The following is a 22,954-nucleotide window of genomic DNA, read 5'->3' on the forward strand; positions in this document are numbered from 1 at the left end:
AGGCCATTAATTGTTCTAGTGAGCAAGAATAATTATACGATTCAAAAGCTAATTTATCTCCACTTGACATGGAGTCACAGCACACAGAAATGTTTGTAGTTTTCCAGACCCCAGCACCTCCCAGCTTTTCCCTACTGTGGTTCCCGCCTTGCAGTGAGCACTCTGATATCCTACAGAGGAAAACTGCTGCCTGGTTCAAAGTTCATCCCTCTACGTCTTTCGAGCAGTGTGCTCTAGGTGGGGAGCAAATTAATTGTTTTAGATTCCTCACACGGCATTCATCAAATAATAAAGCAAAAAATGTTAAATACAAGTTTTATCTTAAAACAATATGTCACAGCAGTCATGACTACAGACACTGGAAATTATAGGCCTAAAGGTTAAAAAGACTCGCTGAAAGTGTTTTTCCCAGATAGACAAGCTTTTAATTGACTGTTAATAACTTTGCAACTTATGGAGCGATGGCAAAAATCTGAACTGGGTAGTGAGAGCTAAGTAGAAGTATTATGTTCATGTCCATCACGGCAGTGAATTTCATTTGCTTATCTGTTCATGGATTAATGTTTTAAAGGGTGCGAGGTTCAAAACATCAATTATAACAGTGCATCTCTTAGCAAGATAACACTCATTAATAAGCAGAATATACCATGCCTGTCACGAGAAAGAGCCCAAGTAAGCACTGGTTATGTGAAGCAGAAAGATAAGGCAGAAATTGGAAAATTACTGTGAATTGAAGTGAACATTCATAAACTGCAATGAAATAATTTGTGGTATACAAGAAATTGCATGAGAATGATTTTTTTTCTCTTCCATGTTGTTTGTAGGAATAAATTACAAAAAAAACCCCTTCCACGAAGAAACCTGCTGTTACTGTTCACATCGTGACCCTCGTCCTGCTTCACTTTGCCCAAGTTGAATCAATTTCTAGGAAAATTTTATTTACTATTGCTGTGAACAGCAGTGAAGGATGCAAAGCTCCTGCCTGCACAGGAGTGTCTGCTCAGGCTGAGGAGAGACCTTCCGACAAGACTTCTGCTTTGTTTCTAACACCAAAAAAAAAAAAAAAAATCTAAAATGCAGAATTCTCCTGTGTGTTGGGCTTAAATTTAGTATTGGATTATGAGATTGTAATGCTCTTCAATGTCAGTGCCTTCCTGGATATATGGCATACACCAAAATACTGTATAGTGAATTCTGAGAATAATTCATGACGCATCCTATCCCAATTCCCACCATCAGTTTGGGAAAAAAAGAAGAAAAGAAATAATCTCCAAGTGCCTGGAATTCCATAACAATAGTTATTTTTAGGATTGGAGTCAAGCTGAGAACAAACATCCTCTGCTTTAAACGTTTGTTTTAACGTGAAGACAACACATCAGGCCACAGCCTAGCTTCTTGCCCCCCGCCCCGTTTTCTCTCTCGTATCAGCCCCTGGGGCGTCGCTGCGCCCCGGGCACCGGCTTTGCCGCCCGGATGGGGTAATGTCCACCCGCGGCCGGGGTGGCTGCGGCCTGGCAGAAGCGGCAGGTTGAGGGATCGGGCACAATTCTGCTGCGGCATAAGCAACGCCAGCTCCCGGGCCTGGCGGGGAGGCAGCCGTCGGGCTGGAAAATACTGGCAGGAGCGGGCCCGGCAGGGAAAGCAAACGCGGGTGCCGACAGCAGCCAGCCCCGGGTGCTGCCGCCGGCTCGGGCTCTGCGCACCGGCTGGCTGCAGGGGTGGAAACTTGCTGGGACTCCCCCCAGTAATTGTATTTATACGGCTCCTATGCGGAGCTATTAACCTGATTTGCGCTGCAAGCCGTGCATGCGTTTTTATAGGGCTGTAGACCCCATGTATCTTATGCAACTCACATACGCATTTGAAAATATTAAAATTAAGTCATCTTTAAGCCCTCCGGTCCCCAGAAATTTTGCATCCAGCTCACATAAGAAAGCTTTTAGTAAATATTAGAGATAAATATTTTTCTTAGGGAATACATAGATACCACGCTTCATCTTTCCTACTTGTCTGCACAGTATTTCATCTTCTTCAGCTTGTTTTTAGTTCTAGAGATTTCCCATGGCTGTGTGGGAGAACTTAAATCGTGTTATGTGAAAGATATATGCATAAGTATATGTAAGCATATTTATGTTACGTTGCATGCACATCCAGCTCAGAAAAGGATATTCATAAGCAGCAGGGAGAATAAATTGCGTATGAAGACATTGGTGAATGAAGACAAGTTTCAGGAGGCAACTCAGTTTTCTCACTGTTTTTTTCCATGATGTCTCACAGCCCGGGGTAACCGCACCTTGCTCTGCCCTTCTGCAGGCCACGTGTGTTTTATGGACCTACCACGGTAGCAGGAACGTGTCTGGCTGGCTTTCCTGGATGTAGAGCCAGAAGACTTATCAGACTTGGTATCCAAGAAAAAGAAATCTGGGAGGTTCATCAGCCCCAGTCCATCAGCCTGAGGTTGTGTCAGCCAAGATCTTTGATCAAAGACGGGGAAAAAACTGTTAGTTGAAGTAAAAGATATATAAACATGAGAGTGCTTCATGTTCTAGGCCATTCCTGATGGGCTCTTCAGAAGATCTCTTAACTAGGTTTACTGATACACATAATGTGTAAGTAATCTGCTCTGGCTATCCGAGGTGGTAAGACCAGGTTCACTAGCCAGGAAAGGAAACACCTGTGAAACTAAACTTGAATGACTGTTTTCTCCTACAGCCATGTGATATGATGCCTGATAAACCATCACACTTGTTATTCCTCAGGAGAGTACACAATTAAAACTGTGGATTCTTACCATGCATATGGTATCTGGCATCAGGTGTAGCACACGTACGCATTGCCATATGGACCAGTTCTCAAAAGGCTTGGATGGATGAGTTTTGCAAGGGTAGCATTTTCCTATCCTGGTGTTAAAAATAAGTCAGTAAGAAGGAAAATCTGGTGCAAGTCCAGGGTAGCACTGAAAATCTCTGAGGAATTCATCTGAGTTAAGGGGGGGATTTTTTTTTTTTCTTTATTCACTAAGATATTAAAAAAGTAAAATATAGCCCCAGTTTATGAACTGCAAATCCTGTTCAGTGCTCAGGACTGGCTTTTATGACCCAATCTTTGAGACACCTTATCCTCCAGCAGAGAGTGAAGACCCTCAAAGGCCTGGGAGAGTGGGGAGCACGAGGCTGAGCTGGTGCCAGTCCTGGCTCATCGCAGACTCAGGGCATTTTGATGGTGCCTGAGAGGCTGCGCCGAGCCTGGTGACCTGTCTCCCGACAGAGAGGAGGCACGGAGGTCCCAGCCCATCCTCACATATACTGCCTCAATGATGGGAACAGGGCTCGGTGTGAGAGAACAGAAGGTAGTCTCCAATGATGATGTCATCACGATGTCATCTGATTATCACCAGATGCTTTAAGTCGTCTGTAAGGTCCTTCTTGATCTCAGGGGCTGGGTGGAGATACAGGACCAAGGGCACGAGGAGGCACCTTTCCTTCCTGGAGATGAGTTGCTGTGGGATGCCGAGAACAATGTGAAGTCTGAACAATTGGATTCATGCAGAAAAATGATCTGAAGACATTTCTACTGGGTTTAAAGTTACACCAAATGCTGTAATTGGATAGTCTTCTCCAAGGAACTGCAGGAAATCTGAACAGCTCGCTGTCTATTAGGAGAACGGCCCTATCATATTAGGGACCATTTAAACACTGGTCGCTGAAGGCCATTTAGCTTTAGAGAAGCCATGCTCCACGTTTGAAAAGAAAAATCAGATAAAATGCAAAGAAAAAAGATACCCAAACCTGACAGATAAATTGAAGGCTGGAGGAGATCTCCCAGCTGACGACAGGAAACAAGAAAAGCAAGTAGAGCAATTTTGTGAGAAAGGCACACTGATAAAAGAAAAGAGATGTGAACATAGATTGACAAAGCTGAGGTGGTTTCAGAGGTGCAGACAAATAGGGTTACATCTATATGTGAAATGTATAGGTGTGGAGAGAAGCGTTTGGAGAGCTGGCTGTGTGCACGCTCACAGTGTGGGCAACGCAGGTCTCAGCCAGTTATCAAGAGACGCTGTGTGCGGAGGGTAGAGGTAGGTCCTACAGGAGAAGTCATCACAGTTAGTCTTCTTCATTCTCTAAAGTTTGGTCCAGTTCTGTCTCTGCACAGAACCGCTGCCGGGCTGCGCCGCGTGTCTGAGATTTACGGAGTTCCGATGTTTTGGAGCATTTACGAATTTTCTCTTTTCAGACTTCGTGCCAGGGAACACGTGGTCAGCTCATACTCCAGAATATGGGCCGACTGGTCTGCTTTAGCAGCCGAGTATTAACATAAAGGAGGGCGAGCTCCATTTTAATACTTGAGGAGAAGATAAGGTCAACCAGATGTTACTTTGGAAGAAAAAAACCCACTTGTGGCGGTCGGTTTGTTAGATGTCTGCATGTTATGTCTCCTGGATATTTAGTTCTATCTGTATCAGACTGCACGGTGATTTTTGTGGATCTGTTAAAAACTCTGTGCTGCCTGCAGAAGGCAGAGGTATAAGTGCAGTCTGCTGCAAATGCCATCTTTTTTTTTCACTGGAAGACCACAACCTATAGCAGGAAAGCTCATCTCTGCACCATGACATGCAAAGCACCCTTTGGCAGGAGAGGGGTTTGCAAGAGACCCTCTTACACAGAGGCCGTCAGGTCTTCCGTGGCAAATAGCTAAACATGAACATCTTCAGTCTGAAAACAGCCTAAAAAACCTTTCTCTGCAAAACAAAAAAACATTATAACCATGTAGGGAAGAACAGGGCAATGACTGTTTTAATAAGAAAACTACATGATTAAATCTCACTTGAGCTTATTTATAATTCATAGCGCTTCATGTGGGGATTTGCCTCTTGGGAAGGGGCTAATTGTTCCCAATAAAGCCCCACGCCTCCGGTGGCTTTCGGAAGAGGCTTGGTCCGTCCGTCGGTCAGCCGGAGGGTGCGGGAGCCCCGGGGCTGGGGGCAGGAGGAGCCCGGACGGTCCCACCCCGGCGTTTGCCTGGGGCAAAAGGGCCACGGTCAGAGCTTTTCTGATGCCTGGTGGCTTGCTAGCAATCCTTCCTCCTGTTGCTATATCAAAGTGATGCACTGAAAACAATAGCCTATTATTTATCTGCCGTTTATCTCTTTAGCTCAAATGCATTTGCTGATCCCTCCTGTTCTATACGACTCTACGCTGTTTGTTGGAACTGGAGGCATTACTAGAGTTAAATGAAATATTAATGACTATTTTTTCATATTTACTGTATAGCTACACCATTTTTTGGTAAAATGCGCATCTTTAAAAAGAATTCTGAATACATTAAAGGTATGGTTCATTCATAAAAAAGCCCAGAAGAAATGATTCGGGGAAATAAACCGGGAGGTACCGCAGGTATGGTGGGGATGAATGTGGCATCTGCCGTTCGCGCGCCGTCACCTCCCTGGAGCGTCTGTCTTCACCAGCCTGCCCATCCGGGGGTTTCTGCCCCCCCGCCGCCCCCCCAGAGGGGACACCCTTGTCACAAAGCGCTCCGGCCACCGCCTCCGTACCAACACCCACCACCACAGTGGGGCAAGAGAGAAACAATAGTAACAAGATCATAAAAATAAAGAATAATTAAAAACAAACACAAAAAAAATCTCGCTGGATCTTTGAGATCATCTTACTTTTCTCTAAAAAAATCGTGCAAGCTCCAAAATTGGCACGCTCACTTCAAAAGGCCAGTATCTCCCAAAACAGCCATGAGGGACACTACACCAAAGGAAAGGGGAAGAGGGTGAAATCTACAGTTGCTTGGTTTGGTTTTGAACATTAAAGATTTTGTTTCACTGAAATATCTTCTATGACTCATAAATTGCTCACTCAAAAGTGCAGTATTTCTCAAATAAAAATGAACTAATATCTCAGGGAATAAACTAAGCATGTATTAAAATTCTAATTTTCACAGCATTTTATGAGTTATTAATGAGTTCCTCTACTTTTATTGAAAAGCAAGAAATACTTTCCATTTGTCATAAAATCATCAAAAAAATCATATGTATTTCTGTGCAATGCTTTTGTACAGTTTTAGTTTGAACCTCTGTATTTCACTAAGATTGTAATCTTACTATCATTTCTCAGTTCCTTCACAAAGACCCAATTATTTGACCATCTTAGTTTGAATATTCTTCTCCTGACAACTGTATTTTAACAAGAATTTTTTTTTTTTTTTTCAGCCTGTTTAAAGATTTTACGAAGACATGAATATTTCCAGGAATACCTTTAATTGTTCCTGAAGGGATGCTCAAACTTCTGGAACGGTCCTGATAAAAACTACATTTTTCTGAGAAGACTTCCTCAGAAACCCCCTGACCACAGACAGTATAATGTCACTTGACTCCAGAGCAATGGATCATGGTACAGAATGTCACTTAATTGGATCCTAATACTAAATCTCCCAAGAATGGTACTTACAAGTATCATTGGGAAAAAAAAAAAAAAAAAAAAGGTCAAAAGTCCCATAACCTGAAACCAGAAGACACTGTATTTTGCATGGGGGAGGTGTGATTATAGAAGTTCCTTATTTTTTATTTATCCAAAGACAAAGGAAAGAATTACAACAAGCAGTTTATATTGGGTAGTACTAGTATATGCACTGCTGTCATTAAACAGTCAAGGAATCCCCTCGTTTACTCCACTCAGGGCTCCACACCATTCCCCCTTGAGTTCTTGGGAAGCTGCCAGCTGTGCGTTTGGTACCAGGGGACCAGTGATTTAAGGACACGCGATGCCTTTGCCAACGGAAAAACTCCCCTTCAGGGTCACGAGCCAGGCCATTAATTCCACATGAAACACTGATCACAAAACTTCCAGTCCCCAAACGGTTGTAGGACGGACCAACCCATCTACGCAATCACCACACGCTCATCGGTCTGATGTTTCGCTGTTCTATGTACGTACGTTTTTCTTGCACAAGGGCTGATGAAAGCCCCCGAGCCCCCGCTCCGAGCCGTCCCGTGCCCCGAGGGGATGCAGGCTGTGGGTGTTTCCCAGGGAGGTCGTGCTCATCCACGGGCAGGAGCTGCTCCTTGCTGCACGTCTGCAGCTGAGGAAGCGCCGGGGTGGGAGGCCAGCCACGCAGGTTGAAGCGTTTAGGATGTGCAACCACCCGATGAGGGGCGGGTGGCAGCGGCTCATCCTCTGCTGGATGAACAGCAGGAATTTCTGCAAACGCACGGGTCGCTCAGGCGGCCAGCCCCAGAGCTGGGGCGAGCCGGGGGGCCAGAGTCCTGGGGCTGCGCCTTCACACCTAAGAGAGAAGCATCGCAGGCCACCAGCCTGGAAGATTTCCTGACTCCTGAAGGTCCCAGCCAGAGCTGGTGACTGGGAGAAGCGGGCATCCCCGTTCAATAAAAAAAATGCAAAGCAACAGGCTTGTGTGTAAGGACTGCAACACGGAGCTGTAAACCCAGAGCTGAGCTGCCTCCTCCAAATGGCACAGAACGAGTTTACATCAGGGCAGGAAAAGAAGCGTTCTCCATAAACCCAGTCTAGGAGCAGGATGTGAAAGCTTTGGAAAGCCGCAAGGCAGATGAGCCCTAAATTAACATTATTTTTGTCAGTGCGATATGCTGGCATTGAAGGCACTGCTTCTGAAACCGGCTGGTGCCAACTGTAAATCTGCAGGTTCCTCTGGTGGCCCAGGACAGCCGAGAGCACATCCCTGTCCCTCCCTGCTCCCGAAGCCGGGACAGACAACGCTGGGAGATGCCAGGGGCTAAGAGGAGCGGTGGAGGGGCAGGCAGCTCTGTGCAGGACTCTCCTGTTTCTCTTCTCTCCTCTCCTCCACCACACCCCTAAACCCCCCCTGATCACGGCCAGTCTTAGCCCATCACTGCTGATCGTCCTTGCCCCGGTCTGTTGCTGAAGGCTTCCTGGCTCATCTCCAAACACTCCCAACTCGGTTGCAAGGAGCAGATGCTTCAGCTCAGTCCGGGAATGCCTCACCCGAGCGAGGAATGAAGCTGCTGCCTGCAAGATGAGTAATGATGGCATAAGGGAGGCATATCACTGTCATTGCCGATCAGGTTAAATCACTGAATTATTTTACATTCTGCTTCTTAGACACCTAAGGGGGACTTTCTTCGCTTTTGGTCTAATGCAGCAGTAAATCCACCTCCGTTTAGGAAAGGTGGCTGCGTGCCATTGCCACTCAGGATGCCACGTCTGGAGTGGGGCAGGATCCCACTCCACCCTGCAGCCTGTGAGCACATCACCGGCTCCGGTCCCCAAGGTTCATCTCCTGGAGGACATCACCTCGACGAAGAGGTAGCTCTACGTGAGAAAGCCCTTCATCACCTTTAGGACTCTTCCCAAGCAGCCGGGGAAGTGAGGTGGCATCGCGGGGAGGGGGAGACACCGGAACGGTGACTCCGGGCGTTGCAGACCCAAACCCAGGAGCCAGGAAACAATAATCACCAATTTTAAGTTATCCAGGATGAAGCATCTCAGGTGGAAGAGGTCTTTTTGGACGGCAGTATTTCCAGGCTGCTTGAAGTCCCTGCTAATTGGGCCTTGAATTATGAAGTTGGGAAAATGTACTTTGATGGCAAGATCCTTCACACAACTCGATTAGTGCTGGGAGCAGCTTCACTGTGCAAAAGCAGCAGCCGAGCGGGGTGTGGATGAGAGCAGCTTCTCATAGATCAAAAATCAAATAATGCACAGTTACAGATATATTAGAGGGAAACAGTGGTGTGATAACTCTCGCCAGCAGTGATATTTGATATATTTTTAGAATCCAGTAGGACAAAAGACACAAGCAATAAAAGTTTGTTTCTAAAACTTTCCGTTTTGAAAACACGTTCAAGCAAGAGGCAGAGCATTTTAAAAGACGAGCTCACACTCTGTACACACAGAAAGCCCTGGAAATCTGATAATAATTCATGTCAGTTAAGTATTTTCAGCCTGAAAATCCAGGTTCAGAGTACTTGCACTTGAACAAAATACTTCTTATTTCTGTCACGTGTGGATAGCATCTGAAAAACGGTGGCTCTCTAGCTGAAGTGCAAGTGGAACAAAATATTTGACATTATCTGTGCTCATATCAAGCTTTGTTTGTTTCTTAGGATTTAGCTAGAAGTTTTTGAAAAAGCCTCTTTGCTTCTCCCTCCCCGGTATCAGCTTCAGGAGCTGCACTCTGCCTGCTCAGGGACCAGCATTGCCTTTTGTCCTGTAATTGAATTGAATCGGCCCTTCCACCCGTTCCCCCCAGTCAGCCCCATCATCTGCGTGCTCTGAAGATGTATTACACTAATATATCGCCGGAACGACATTGCTATGATGATACATTAATGCAATACATCTTCACGGCTTTAGGGCTGTCCAGAAACAACAGGACGGGCGTTAGATTCAGTTCAGTCGTATCACACTCACGCACACGTGCCCCGGTGGCAAACGGAATGTGCTAGAGGGGGAGAGGAGTCCTCATGCGAGTATGTTCAAATCTAAATTCAGGCCAATTTCTGGATCAGTGTCTTTCCTCGGTGGTAGTGAAAAATCTGTTATTTTGCATGTGCTATGCAGTTCTTACAGGGTTTTCTGGGTTATTTCGGAAATGCTTCAGTGTCACCATTTTCTGGAAACAGCAGTAAATGAACAACAAGAGATTTGCCTTTCACTCGACATGGAAAAATCTGTCTTCCTTCAGCTAAATCCATAATTCCTGAAAATCTGCTCTCCCAAACGCATGCATCCAGTTTATGCTCATGTTTTAGGAAAGTAATTAGAAACTAGGCTGGAATTGATGGGGATAAAACTGTGAGAAAAGGGCAAGAGAGCAGGGAAGAACTGGAAAATAGGAAACTAGAAGTCACTAGGGATGATGCTGAGGACCCATGCTGAGCTGTTACAAAGGCAAGGGGGGACTATTCAGTATGAACAAGCCAGAGAAGCCGAGATGGTATGATCAGGAAACACTGCCACACACTACACACAACTACAAATAAAATTACAAATAATAGGAGATTCTTATGTCGCAAATATCATTTTTTTCTTCTTTTCTTTTTTTTTTTTTTTTTTTTTTGCCTGTAGACAGTGGCTGTGAAACAAAATGTACATCACCACATCTGCTTCCTTGTTGAGCCAGTGATTCTCGGTCTCTACGCCAGCAGGTAACGCAGCACAATAGGCGTGGCTGTGGGGATTGAACCAGTGCTGAGGACTCAGTGTGAACGGTGCAGGGGGTCTGGGGGGGATTTGCTCCGGAGCAAACCTGTCCCGGCTGTGTGAGCTGAGCTCCTGCTTGTGGCAGGACCACGAGAGGTTCACTCCAGGAGAGCACCTACCAGGCTTCCCTCGTTGGAGGGGACGGAGTTCAGGCACCTCGGGGGCATTCCTATCAGCATTTGAATCTGGACACCAGGGGGGCAGTTTTGAGGTGAACCTCTCGGTTTCACTCACTTCTCGCACCACATTTGGTGCTGCAGAGTGTACGCGCAGAGCCCAGCCTTGCGTGGGAGTCTGCTGGGGAGCACGATGCCACCGTGAACCGACTCGAGTCAAAATATTTGTCTGAAACACACGAAACCACCTCTAACAACACTCGTGGTAAATATTATGATTGTGAAGTCAAGCACTCCGAACACAACCAAAGGTGAGGCTACTCCTGCAGTATTTTTATGCCCACCTCTCTCTTTAATTCAGACCCATCCTGGTCACTGTCATCTAAACGCAGCAGTGCTTCATTTGAAGCACCTCATTTTCCACCTCACCCACCCAGATATTTAGCTGCTTCGGCCAAACACAGGGGTACACATCTGCCCACCAGTCCCATCTGCTCTGGGAGCTCTGGCCATGTCCTTCCCCCCAGGGAGAGCAGCCACCCCAGTACCACCGCGTCCGTGCTGCCAGATCAACCTGAGGGGACTGAAACTTCTCTCTGTTTGCTTAATTCAAATTTAAACACATGAAACACCTCTATATCCTGAAGGGTAGACTACGGTGTGAATTTTCAAGGAGTGTCATTTCGCTTGAAGGTAGTTAGGCAGAAGAAGTTTTGCTTTTTCGGTAAGAATTTTTTAAACTATGGGATTTAACCTATTTTGAATTTTGATAAACCCAGAAATTGTCAGGCTTAACCAGTAAAGCCTGTCCTAAGCAGCAAAGGGTGGGGTGTAGGCGGTGTGTGCTTCTTCTTCGGTCTGGCATCCCAGGCCATCGATCCCTCCACAGCTGGGAAATCTTGCCTTTGGAAAGTTTTGTCCAAGCCAAAGAGAAAAAGAGTTTCGACATACAGCAACACGAATTTTGCAAAGCAGTAATATTTTATCGAAAGATTTCTGGATGGCTTTTGTTGTTGCTGCTCCTGGCAAGGCTGGCAGAGCTGGCTTTTCAAAACTGGCAATGGAACACACACACGCACTCTGCACACAAGTGTTAAAAGCTGGAGTTTTGTTTCAGGCAGACCTTAATTCTTTAAAATTCTGGTTTCATTCTTAAACTATTGATGCTGCACTTTGCTCTTAAATGTCAGAACAAAATAAGTAATACCTGCAATTTGTTCAGATGACATTTCAACAATACGAGATTTTCAGATTACAAACTACAGCCCTGTGTTTCTTATGGTGTTACGCTGAATGTGTAGATTTTGTGGATTTACATAATGGGTTTCTATAATGAATATTTATATAATGAAAACATTTACATAATGACTGCAAGTTAAACATGCACAATAAAGATTCCAGGCCAATAATTTATGTACTAAGTTAAAAATCACCTCTAACTACTTTTTATTTTTATTCCTACGAAAGGTTCATTTTATCTCTTGTTCAAAAAAATTGAATCCGACCTCATCCAAGCAAAGGCTGAGTTGATGCAAATCATGATAATATTTTGGAATTAGTCTACATTGAATCATTTGTATTCAGAGATTTCAGTTTCTTATCTTTTAGTAGCAGCTTTGACAAACAATTTCAGAATATTCTAAATATGATTCATTAATATAATTTAGTGTTGTATTCTAGATGTGGTGCTTGCATGTAAGCCTCATTAGTGCCACTGGGAATTACAGGAGAAAACTGGTAGAAATTATAAAGTGCAGATGAAGCTTATGTTTAGATAAAGGTAATTTGCTGCAGACAGAATATAAACCGTTGCAGAACTCTGGTGTTTTCAACTCTCTTGCATTTTGTTTTCTAATAAATCCAGGCTTCTTGTTTGCCAGGCTGACACTTAACTGGATTTGAATGTGCACACCAGAACGTACACCTCAGCACAAAAGTGCTGCAGTGTTGGTGAAATGGAAAAATTCTTCTTTATTTGGTAGCCTAGCGGACAGAACATTTTCTGTGAATGATACGTTTGCTTCCATCACATTTCACAAGATTTTTGAGAAAAAAAGTCATTCGGATCTTGGCCACCCTGGACAGAGTTCTGTCCATTAATAACACCCAAGGCACGTTCCAGAGCTCTGCCGCAGCCGCACTGGTGCCCACCTCTCTCTCGGAATGGGCTCTGTGATGATGCAGACCCGTAATGCAGTGTTCACCATGAGTTTGCCGGTTCTCAGCACTTGCCAGAGCATCTCTGCCTGCCCTTGCCCTTGCCCTGCCCTGCCCGCAGCTCTTTCATGCCTGGTTGAGCTGGGGCAGCATCTCCTCCACCCGAGCAGGCGTGCCCAGCTAATCTGTTTTACCTTTGCCTTTCCGTGGCACGGCTGTGGCTTGGTTTATGCAGCCAGCAGCTGTGGGCAGTTCCTCCGTGCATAACGAGGTGTTTCTGACCATTACACAGGGACGCAATGCAGAGGAACACGGGCTGGGGTGGGAGCAGGGGCCTGAGAAGCGGGGACACGGGAGGCGGTGCAGAGAGGGGCAGGCACGGGGTGGGTTGAGAGGGGAGACCCCCCCCGGCTGTGAACAGCTCAGCCACGGCCAGTTAAGGAAATGCAGATTTGGAGCTGGACAAAGCAGAGTTTAGGGGTACTGGAGAACACAGGAATGATTGCGGGCAGATGTAGAAGGCACCACATACAGTACGTTAGGATGTAATGGAGAGCTGCAGAGCAATGGAGAAAGATTAAAGGTGTAAAAGCATGATAGAAAAAAAATTAAAAAATGACCTTGAGCAGATCCTGAAGGGAGAAAGAAGAAATCACCAACGTGACCATCATACTCCTCCCCCAAAGGATCCTGGGTGCTGGTAACTCGCTGTAACAGCCCCCACCAGAATGAAGCAGCCAACCTTCAGCCCCCGCGGGGCAGGGATGGGTGTGCTGAGCACCAGGAGAAGTGTGGCTACAGAAACTTCAACTGCATGAGTATTCTTTCTTCTTTGGTAAGTCATAAACGACTCACTGAATGGTTTGGGTTGGAAAGGACCTTCAAAGATCATCTAGTCCAACACCCCTGCCATGAGCAGGGAACATTAGATCTAGGCTAGTAATAATTCTGGACTTAAACCTTCGGTTATACTTATAAACCAAGAATTTATCGTTATTGTATTGGGCATACCTCCTCTTTGGCCATGAACAAGATTGAGCAGTTTATGAGCATCAGTGTAAAGGCATCTGGAGGTGAAGTAAACCAGTCACGGAGATGCTTCCAGTGCCACCCCAGGCAGCAAGCCTGCCGTAGGTGCATATCCCACTGGTTTTATAATGCACGTACTGAGGGACCCCCAGACAAGAGATACATGGATGTCCTGGAATAAGTCCAGTGGAGGGCCATGAGGGCGATGAAGGGGCTGGAGTATCTGAACTGGGGAGTAGCTGAGGGAGGTGGGGTCTCAGACTGGGAGGAGAGGGCTCCAGGGGTCCTGTATTAGATGAGGTTGTCAAGGAGATGGATCTAGACTCTCCTCAGAGGTGCTGGTGACAGGACAAGACGCAATGGGCTCTTATTGAGGCAGAATAAATTCCATTTAAATGAAATGACATGAAATTTAAAAAAGCTTTTTTACTGTGAGCGTGATAAACACTGACACGGGATGTTCAGAGAGGCTGTGGCATCTCCATTCTTGGAGATACACAAACCCAGCCGGACATGTTCTGAGCAGGAGTTGGACAAGCTGATCTCCAGAGGTCCCTGACTACCTCTGCCAGTCTGTGGTTCAATTCTGTAATTTTCCTTATTTTTAAGTTCCAAATTTGTTAAGCCTGTGTCTGCGTTTCATCTAACTTATGGTGAGAGAGTAAGGGATGTGGCAAAACCAATCCAACAAGCCACCTTTCCCCAAAGAAAATCCTAGAAGGAGAAGGTGTATGGGATTTGCAGGATTACCTGCCAGCTACTTGGTCAGGATGCTCCAGCAGAGGATGAAAGAGCAAATACATGGGAAATGAACATTGCTGTCTGCTATGGACACTATTCATACGCTCCTCCAGGAAGGGCTGGGAAGGCAGAATGAAGCAGGTATTGGGCAAGGGAAGGGAGATAAAGCACAGGCAGCAGCTGCCTGCCCTTAAACCTTTGGTGGTGAGAAATCCTGAAACCTTTGGTGGTGAGAAATCCTGAAACCTTTGGTGGTGAGACGGGGGCCAGAAATACCGTCCTGCCCGCAGTTTGCTGTGCTAGGTGCTCAGCACATCACCAGTGCATCGGGAGCACTTTGCTTGTCTCTCCCTGTACCACGATATCTTTGATTAGTCTTTTCCTCAAATTTCTTTTTCAGTTCTCAATGTGATGAGTGTAATGGGTCTGCAGCTAAATGATCACATTTTTCCTCTCAGTCCTCATTCTCAGTCCTTTGGTCAAGATAAAAAATCAGTGGATACACTGAAAGCCCTTATGATTACATGCACTAATTTTGTCTGAATTCAAGATGAGGGGGATCTAATTCCTCCTCAGACCTTCTCCAGACTGAGTGCACTAATTCTCCTTTTCTGCTTTTTTTCTCTCCAGGAAAATTGTAACAGCTCCTTTCTGCAGACAATCTAATGCTTTAAGCTATTACTCTAAAAGTATCATCGTGGTTTCCAATAAAATTTTATTTGACATTTAGTTAAAATCCATTTTCTGCTACAACTGAATTTTTTTCCCTAGTCCCTTGATGGACACTTCAAGCAGAATTCATTGTCATTGTCTTAAAGGTCAAAAGTTGGGGATTTTGTTTGTTTGTTTCTTTGTTTGTTTCTTTTTTTTTTTTTTTTTTTTTTTTAACAGCAGACTGTTACTCAGGATTATGAGACACTGCAGTAAAGTGTGACAGTCCATGAAACCATTCTTCCCTGCAATTACTTGGATTTCATAAAAGTTGTGTGAGCAAACAGAAAGACCTTCACTGCAAAATCAGTTACCACTGCGGAGTCCCCATCAAAGAACCTGTGCAACATCAGCCTTGCGTGCAACAGCCAGCTGGAAGTGGGGACTCTCTCCTCTCAGAAACATAAAACCCACCCGGATTTCCAGAGCCAGGAGCTGTGGGATATGGAGCAGGGATGTCCCCAGCCCGGAGCGGGACAGATCCTGCTTTGCCCGTAGGGAGCTGGCTCCCGCGCCTCTGCACCGAGCCAGCCAGCATAGAAACGCCTGCGATGGCAGCTACAAGTTTTCCTTTAAATATGCTATGAGGAATTAAAAGTATAAATGGAAATATTAAATGGAAACTATGCTTTTAGATGCCATTTTGTTTGCAGCTTTTCATACATGTAATTTAATTTGCTCAGTAAAACCATTCTAATACGCTACACTGTACCATGGAATAATGGTTCAATGGTAGTTACATTAAACTAAATCTACTGCATGATGTGTTAATGTTCTCAACTTTCACGCCTACTTCTAGAGAGCGCTGCGTGTTCTTGATTATTTCCTTGTTTTGCTTTTAATTGGAATTGGTTGATAAATGCCTGCAGCCTGTTGAAAAGGGGCTTAAAAATGTATTTAGGGTGCCTTTAGCTCTACATTCCTACGTTGCAGTCGTTTTATAGTTTTCACTGATCTGAGCTGAAATCTGAAGAAGCTTTTATTTTCTAGAAGTCTAGTTAGGCACACACCTTTTAAGCCATACAACAGAGATGCTGTCACACTTCCAAAAGCTGAAAAAGCAAAGCCCGTTCCCGGTGAAACGCTGCAGAAAGCTCCAGGTGTCAGAGTTTTTTCAGTGCTTACCAGAGGGAGAGATGTGTCTCCAAGAAATGGAAGGCTCCGGCTTCCCTGTGGCCAGGCACACCAGAGTGACATTGCTGCCTTCGTTCACAACGATGTCACTCGAAATGCGAAATATCTTCGGAGAAACTGGAAGGAAACAAGGAGAAAGCTGTAACAGAAAGCTGCGGAATCAGTGCAGTCCCGCCCGAGCATGGATAGATGAGGAGAACTGGGATACCCATATTGCCATTATTGATAAAATACATGCAGCTGTTGAAATATAACTATGCAAAAACCTTGTTTAGGTGTGACCACAGCTATTTCCATCACATTTGCAGGAGCTCAGCTGCGGATTCAAAATGCTATAAATAAGAAAGCACCAATTTCCTCTATTTTGAGCAAAGCAGGTATTGTTATCGAGTTCCCAGTAAACTGCTGCTGATGGATGCTCTTGTTTAAAAGAAGGTTGAGCTTGCTCATGACAGTTTGAAAAGAAGATGAAATCACATTTTTCTTGTACTTTTAAAAACAGTGATGCCTATTACACCTACTCTGTGTGTACTTGGAGAGTCTTATCTGTTCATGGAGAAGACTAAAATACATTTATTTCTGTTGCTTTGTATTGCTTTTAGGCTTGCAGTAGCAAGATGGTTAAGAAAAAATAAGCTAGATTTTTTTTTTCTTTTGTCTCATCAGCAGAATACTTCACTCAACTGCATTTTCTGTATTATTTATACATCTGGGTATGAGAGAAGAGAATTCCACATAGATAGAAAATGATGCAAAGCATTAAATGGCCTAACCTCCAGGGAATGCTTTGCTTCTTGGAATGTTCCACAGGGAGGAAAGGAACTCAGGGTTCCAGCAATGAAGGCAGGGATTCTGGATTTCAGAATGAATCTTTCTTTCTAAAGCAATATGTACTTCTTTACATGTCTTATTATTACGTTTGATACAGAAATCAAATCAGTGCAGTAACAAGTCATACCCAACCGATGTTTCTGAAAAGCACCTTTCTCTATATGATAAATAACAAGATTTGTACAAATATCTGTAAAAGGTACAGAGCTTACATGTTGGTGTTTCGGAACCTTCTGTAGCGACTACTTTAAAATCGAAGTGCTCAGCAAGGCAAGTGAGTACCAATAAAATGAGGGGGGAAACCCAATGTTTATGATCTTCCATTTTCCTACCCAAAGTCTCTGTCCAACCAGAGCTTTACTCTCCCGAATGCCACGGTCTTGTCCCATTGGTTTGCTCCTATTTGTCACAGCCAAAATCTCACCATCCAAAGCCATACATGCACCTCTGAAACCCAGAGTACATTGTTAGCATCCCTTCAATGTTCTTTTAAAGTACAGAGCTTTTCCACAGGTAGAGGCTGGCTTTGTGTGCTTTGAGCTCTCCACCTGCAGATGGGCCAGGCACTGGAAGTATTTCAGCTGTAGAAATGAGCTGGGGTCAGACAGACTTTAAAAAGCGGGAAATTCTCAGAGCTTGCTTGTGGCTATGAATTTGTGAGCAAAGAAAATTAGAAGTTTATGTAGACTTTTTAATTAGCAGAGAAACATTGCCTTTAGGGAAAATGAAGGTCAGTTCCTAAAGCAGGGAAGGTCAGCATTACCTGCCTTTGAAGTTCAAGCAGGTTTACACAATCACTTGAACAGAGATACACTTCTGAACTCGCCATAGTCTAACTCACAAAGGTGACAATCCGCTCTTCCCTATTTCACTCGATGACCTGAAAGAGCACGCAGTCATTACAGACCAATTTTAGGAGCTGAAACATACAGAAGAGTTATTTCCATGTAAAGGGATAATTTATTAATCAGATTTCTTTGCGGATCCCTGCAATGATCCCATTACTCAACTGCCTTCTGCAGAAGTCTCTCCTGTCCTGAAGGAGACTTGGCCACCCCACGTCAGCTATGCCAAGGGGTGACCCTTCCTTGGGGTGCCCCACACCCTGAACAGGGAGCTGCTAATGCAGGTCTCCCCAAGCCCCCGTCGCAGCCCACGTTAAATATCGTTAACATTTCAGCTTGGCAATGGACAAAACACTGAAAGGAATTCTTATTTATGTGTACAGAGTATGAAAAATAAATCTACTTCCTAAAGACAGCTGGTGAGGGATCATTCTATCTGAAATGCAGAAATCCATCTGAGAGCAGGATATCATGAGTAATGGGGCATATGCAGTGGCTTTATTCAGACAACAATATTTTAAAAATATCTTCCTAAATCTGAGCCGCTTATTTATTTATCCTTCAAGAACGAATGTACTTCCAGAAAGTCAAGTAAAGGAATCAAATAACTCAAAACAGTTCTTCCCACAAGTAATACATACAACTGACTGGCGCAATACCTATTTGGAACAGTGGAAATATCTTCCAGATAAAGTAAATGTTATGGTGTAAGATTTCCAACAGCATTAAAGTTCTTATTCGAGGTTCTGCACCTCAGAAGGTAGAAAAAGAGATTTGCTCATGTTCTGGCATTACTGAAGCAGTACCACAGAGGGATGTTTCACACCTGTCACCTAATGCTATTTATCCAGATGATTTTTATTTGCCTTAAACTTGTCTCTAAACATAGAGGACGTGGCAGGAGCCTGCTGTGCTGCCATGATGGCACCTGGTCTCCTGGTGCTCACCAGGGTCAGGACTAGGTTTAGTCCAGTCTCTTCCCTGCATCCATCACCAGAAAATGGGTGGGTGAAATATCCACTTACTGTTCAGCAAACTGATGTAATCACTGTCAGTAATTAAAACAGATTAGAAATATGGTGACGTTAATTTCAGTGGGAATGAGGAGCTCTTGGCGGGCTTTACTGCTGGTCCTTCAGCTTAACTACTGTAGGTCCTGTGAGCAGAGTATCATCAGGATCCAGCAGAAAATCTGGATCGTATGAGCAACTGTAATAAAATCTCCCAAAACACAAATTTCCAAAGAAAATACACTGACGGTCCTGCCAGAGGCAGGAAGCTAGAACTGAAGTAATAGGATTTCATTCAATTCACACAAATGAACAAGGTTTCTTTTCTAAGACAAAGATCAACATGGTCTACATTTTTCTCTGCTGCTTAATGCAAGAGTTGTCTTCGTCCTCCTCTGCCTTTCCTCATAAGGTTTTATCTGTTCTATATCACCTGCCTCCTTTTCAAGTGTCGTCTTCTCACAAAAAGCAGCATATTTTCCCCCATTCTCAGGCTCCCAGCCCTGGATTTCCTCCTGCGGCTCCAGCTCTTTCCCTCCCCTCTTTGTTTCAGGATAGCCACTGACTTTGGCTGAGTCTTGCCTTCCTTGTTGTCGGTTTTGCCTACTGTGTTCAAAACTGAAATCTATGGTATTTTGTCAAATAGTTTAATTTTGATAAAATTTCATGTTCTAATGGCAAACCATTTGAAAATCTTTCCCTGGTGATTCTACATCTAAGCCATAGTCATGGAGCACAGAATTCAATAGGAACAAAATTCAACCGTATCAAAATATTTGTGGAATATATGGCCAGAGGGATCACTAGGATAATTTAGTCTGAGCTCAGATAGTCACAGGCTCTAGAAATTTTCTCAGAAGCCTGACAAAAATATAAATTTTAGAAAGCTGTCTAGTCTGATCCTGGCAATTCCAGGTGATGCTCACACTGCCACGTCCGGTAAGCACTTTCAGCAACTAAATACCCCCTCACTGTCGGGAAATAGCATCTTAGTTCCAAATTGCATTTGGCTAAATTCAGTTTTCAGAATTCAGATCTTATTATGTTTTTGTCTGCAAGACTGAACACCCCCCTTACTATCAAGTAACTTTCCTATGACTAAGGACCTGCGCAACATGATAAATCACCTCTTCATCTTTCTCTGCGGATGATTTGATCACCAGAAGCTTAATTTTTGAAAGGATTCCTAGATTACATTTGTTTTTTCTCTTTTGAGGAATATCTGAATCATCCTGAAATGTGAACAGTGGAACAAGGCTTAACAGCCTAGCAAGAGTCTCACCAACATTGTGTACAGAGACAAACCCACTACTTCATCTCAGCTTTATTGCCTCTTTCCCTGGGCGGTTATTATCACCCCGACCACTATTCCCATTAACCCTCCAGCTCCCGCCGTGGAGGGAGGGAGGGGGCAGAAGGCACCAAAGGGATGAGGAGGGCTCGCAGCACGCACCTCCAGCATGGTTAAAAATACCAATTACATATGCTATTACAACAGTGTAAATGCCTGGAGGCCTCTCCTGGCCCCGCTGCACGCCTGCCCGTGGTCCCCCCTGAGCAGAACTATGGGAACCTCCTCTTAATTTCCCCTTTAAAACCGCATCTTTTGCAGGCAGAGGCTGGTGTCCCCAGCAGGCAGAGGGAGAAGGGCAGTGTCACCAGGGCTCTGCCTGAGGACAGCTCCTCAGACCTCCCCAAATCAACCCCCCCCCACCGGTGGCTGCCAAAGAGCCACTTTTCCACCCGGCCGGGGCGGGGAACCTGCTTTGTCTGACCAGATCTGCTGTCCTTGAAGCCTGGATGATTGATGCTAATAGGAATTGAGTCTCTGGCTCCTACTTCTTCCTGGAGTCCGGAATTAAGTGTGCCATTATTTTGCAGGGGATTGACACTGAGTCCATAGTTCATTGCAGGGTCTCATTTCTCATTTTCAAGGACTGGAATTATATTCTTAGTTACGTTTGTATGTACATAAACGATGCAGCATAATAAAACTTACTAGTGCAGTCGGAAAGACTGCAGGGTAGTAGGTGCTATTGCTTTTTTCAACAAGGGAAAGGATGTCTATTTTCATCACAATTTAGAATTATAATGTAAAAAATCTGGGGCCTCAGCATAAGAGCACCCATCCTGTTTCTTAAAATATGTGCCGCCTCACTGCTCCCCGCTTTGAAATGTCTGATCAAAGTCTATGTAGTATCAAGATTACAACATATGTGGCTGGACATACAGCTCTGATTCTTCTGCATTTTTCCCCAGAAAAAGGTCATGACAAGTTATGAACTACATTTTTTTATAGTAACATATATTAAATCATATGGTAGCCAACTCCCTTTTCTGATTATAGAATAAGAGATTACATTATAACATAATCAAACCCATCTTATATACAGAATAGAGCCAATCCCAACAGAACATGCATAAAACTGTGAGAGGAATTGGATTATAAGTACAGAAATGTTAAGTCTGGAAGTTTGACAAAAGATATTTTACCAGTAGAATAGAAGGAATCACCTGCTTCATCCCTCCCAGGTGTTGCAAGTATAGCTTTTCTGCTCACACTGCCTCAGCTGAAGCTTTGTAAGCTTGTTTTTCTAGAAAAAGTGACTCTTGGTGAAAGAGAAGTATTATATAGACTCCTTTCCAGAATCCCTAATGCCTTTAAGTTCTTCATGCAAATGCCGGGCTGCATCTCCACCTCTCTGAGATGATAATTTTATTTTTTCCCTAATTATAACTTCATAATTAAGCAATAAACACAGAGGGAGGGAGAGAAGATGCTGCTTTCAGCAGCTTCACTGACCATTTCTTTTGGACTGGAGTTAATGTGTTGACCAAACCATCTGTGCAAACGCTTATGCGCTTCTAGCTTCTAGCCGTGAACAGGCGAAGGGCAAACGTGCAGAAGAGCTCGCAAAGCACCCCCCAGCACATTCCAGAGCCCCCCTGCACCGTGTCCATGGCTCTGCCGCACGGCTGGTGTGTGCTCGAGCATCAGGGAGCTTCTCGGGGGGCTGGGGGGGCTCGCGGCGAAGCACGGCGGTTCAGCCTTTGCTTCTGCAGGAGCATCGGCGTTCCGCCTATTTCTAAAGGCCACGAAAACCTCCGGAGGCAAAACCCCTGCCCTCGAGAGCACACCAGCAGCCCCTGAGCATCGGGGTTTCGGCAGCCCCTTTGCCTCCCCCGGCCCCCGGGTCCGCAGGAGCGAGGGGCACTGCCCTCACGGCGCAGCCCTGGCAGGTTTCTTCTATTTTACAGATTTGCTGACATCGCTGCCCGCAGCAATCAGCACAGACAGTATGCAACAGCTTTTGGCATTCCCACTCACACAGGAGGAATTTGCTCCTCCAAATCATAACCCGTGCTCCTTCCAGAGTCAGGCGATTTCACCCCAAGGACAAATCAACACCACGGATTCTCTTGCTGCGGCTGCTTGGAGCCCACGGGGTGTGAGTGCACACAGTGCTCGCTGGCAGTACTTCATGCCCCCATCCATTACATCCAAAACACACAACAGCTGTATGTCATTTTTAAACGTACGATATTTCATAATGGCATTTATACTCTGTATGAGACTATGGTTACAAACACGTGAGGTCTATGGCATTTTTATCAGGGAGGCAGAAGATTCCTCCCCGATGTCACACTCCACAACCATTCTCCCCACAGCAGCGCCCACTGGAAGGCCACCAGGTTCCACGCAGCACCCTCCCCTCTGACTTCATTATTTGCATCTGTATCTCAGTGAACTCCTTCTCCTCCCCGTGCCCTGTTAGACGACCTATTACAGAACTACAACCGAGTTTTAAATATGAATAAAAGAAGGAATCGCAGGCGGGAAGCTCTGTGAGTGCAGCGCAGTGTTTGAGCCCTGTTTTTATACCCAACGATTTTCCGTACTCAGCACTACAGAACAGAGACCCCATCGTCCTTGCCTTGAGGGACACAACATCCCAGTGGACAAACCCTCTCCAGATTTTGCTGAGACTTGAAGGTCTGATCCAGAAGAAGTGTGCACTCTTTTGTTTCTTTTTGAGGCTTATCATCAGGAATTTTGCAGTCTTTCTAGGGGAAGATTTGAACTGTGACATGGTAGAAGATGGAGAATTTTCCAGATTTATAGAGCACAGATTAAGTGATTTTCTCTTAAGCACATGCTTTGTTCATTC

General features: G+C 44.9%; 1 protein-coding gene across 1 annotated transcript in view; it reads right to left on the reverse strand.

The window, feature by feature from the left end:
• The window catches only part of NEGR1 (neuronal growth regulator 1), a 293,990-nt gene that overhangs the window by 96,171 nt on the left and 174,865 nt on the right, over positions 1–22,954 (reverse strand). The window contains exon 3 of the mRNA XM_032987452.2: positions 16,091–16,216. Within this exon, the coding sequence (XP_032843343.2) occupies positions 16,091–16,216 (126 nt within the window). The remainder of the gene's footprint in view (positions 1–16,090; positions 16,217–22,954) is intronic.

This window comes from Tyto alba, unplaced genomic scaffold (assembly GCF_018691265.1).
Source record: "Tyto alba isolate M040663 unplaced genomic scaffold, T.alba_DEE_v4.0 Super-Scaffold_1000006, whole genome shotgun sequence".
Classification (NCBI taxonomy): Eukaryota; Metazoa; Chordata; class Aves; order Strigiformes; family Tytonidae; genus Tyto; species Tyto alba.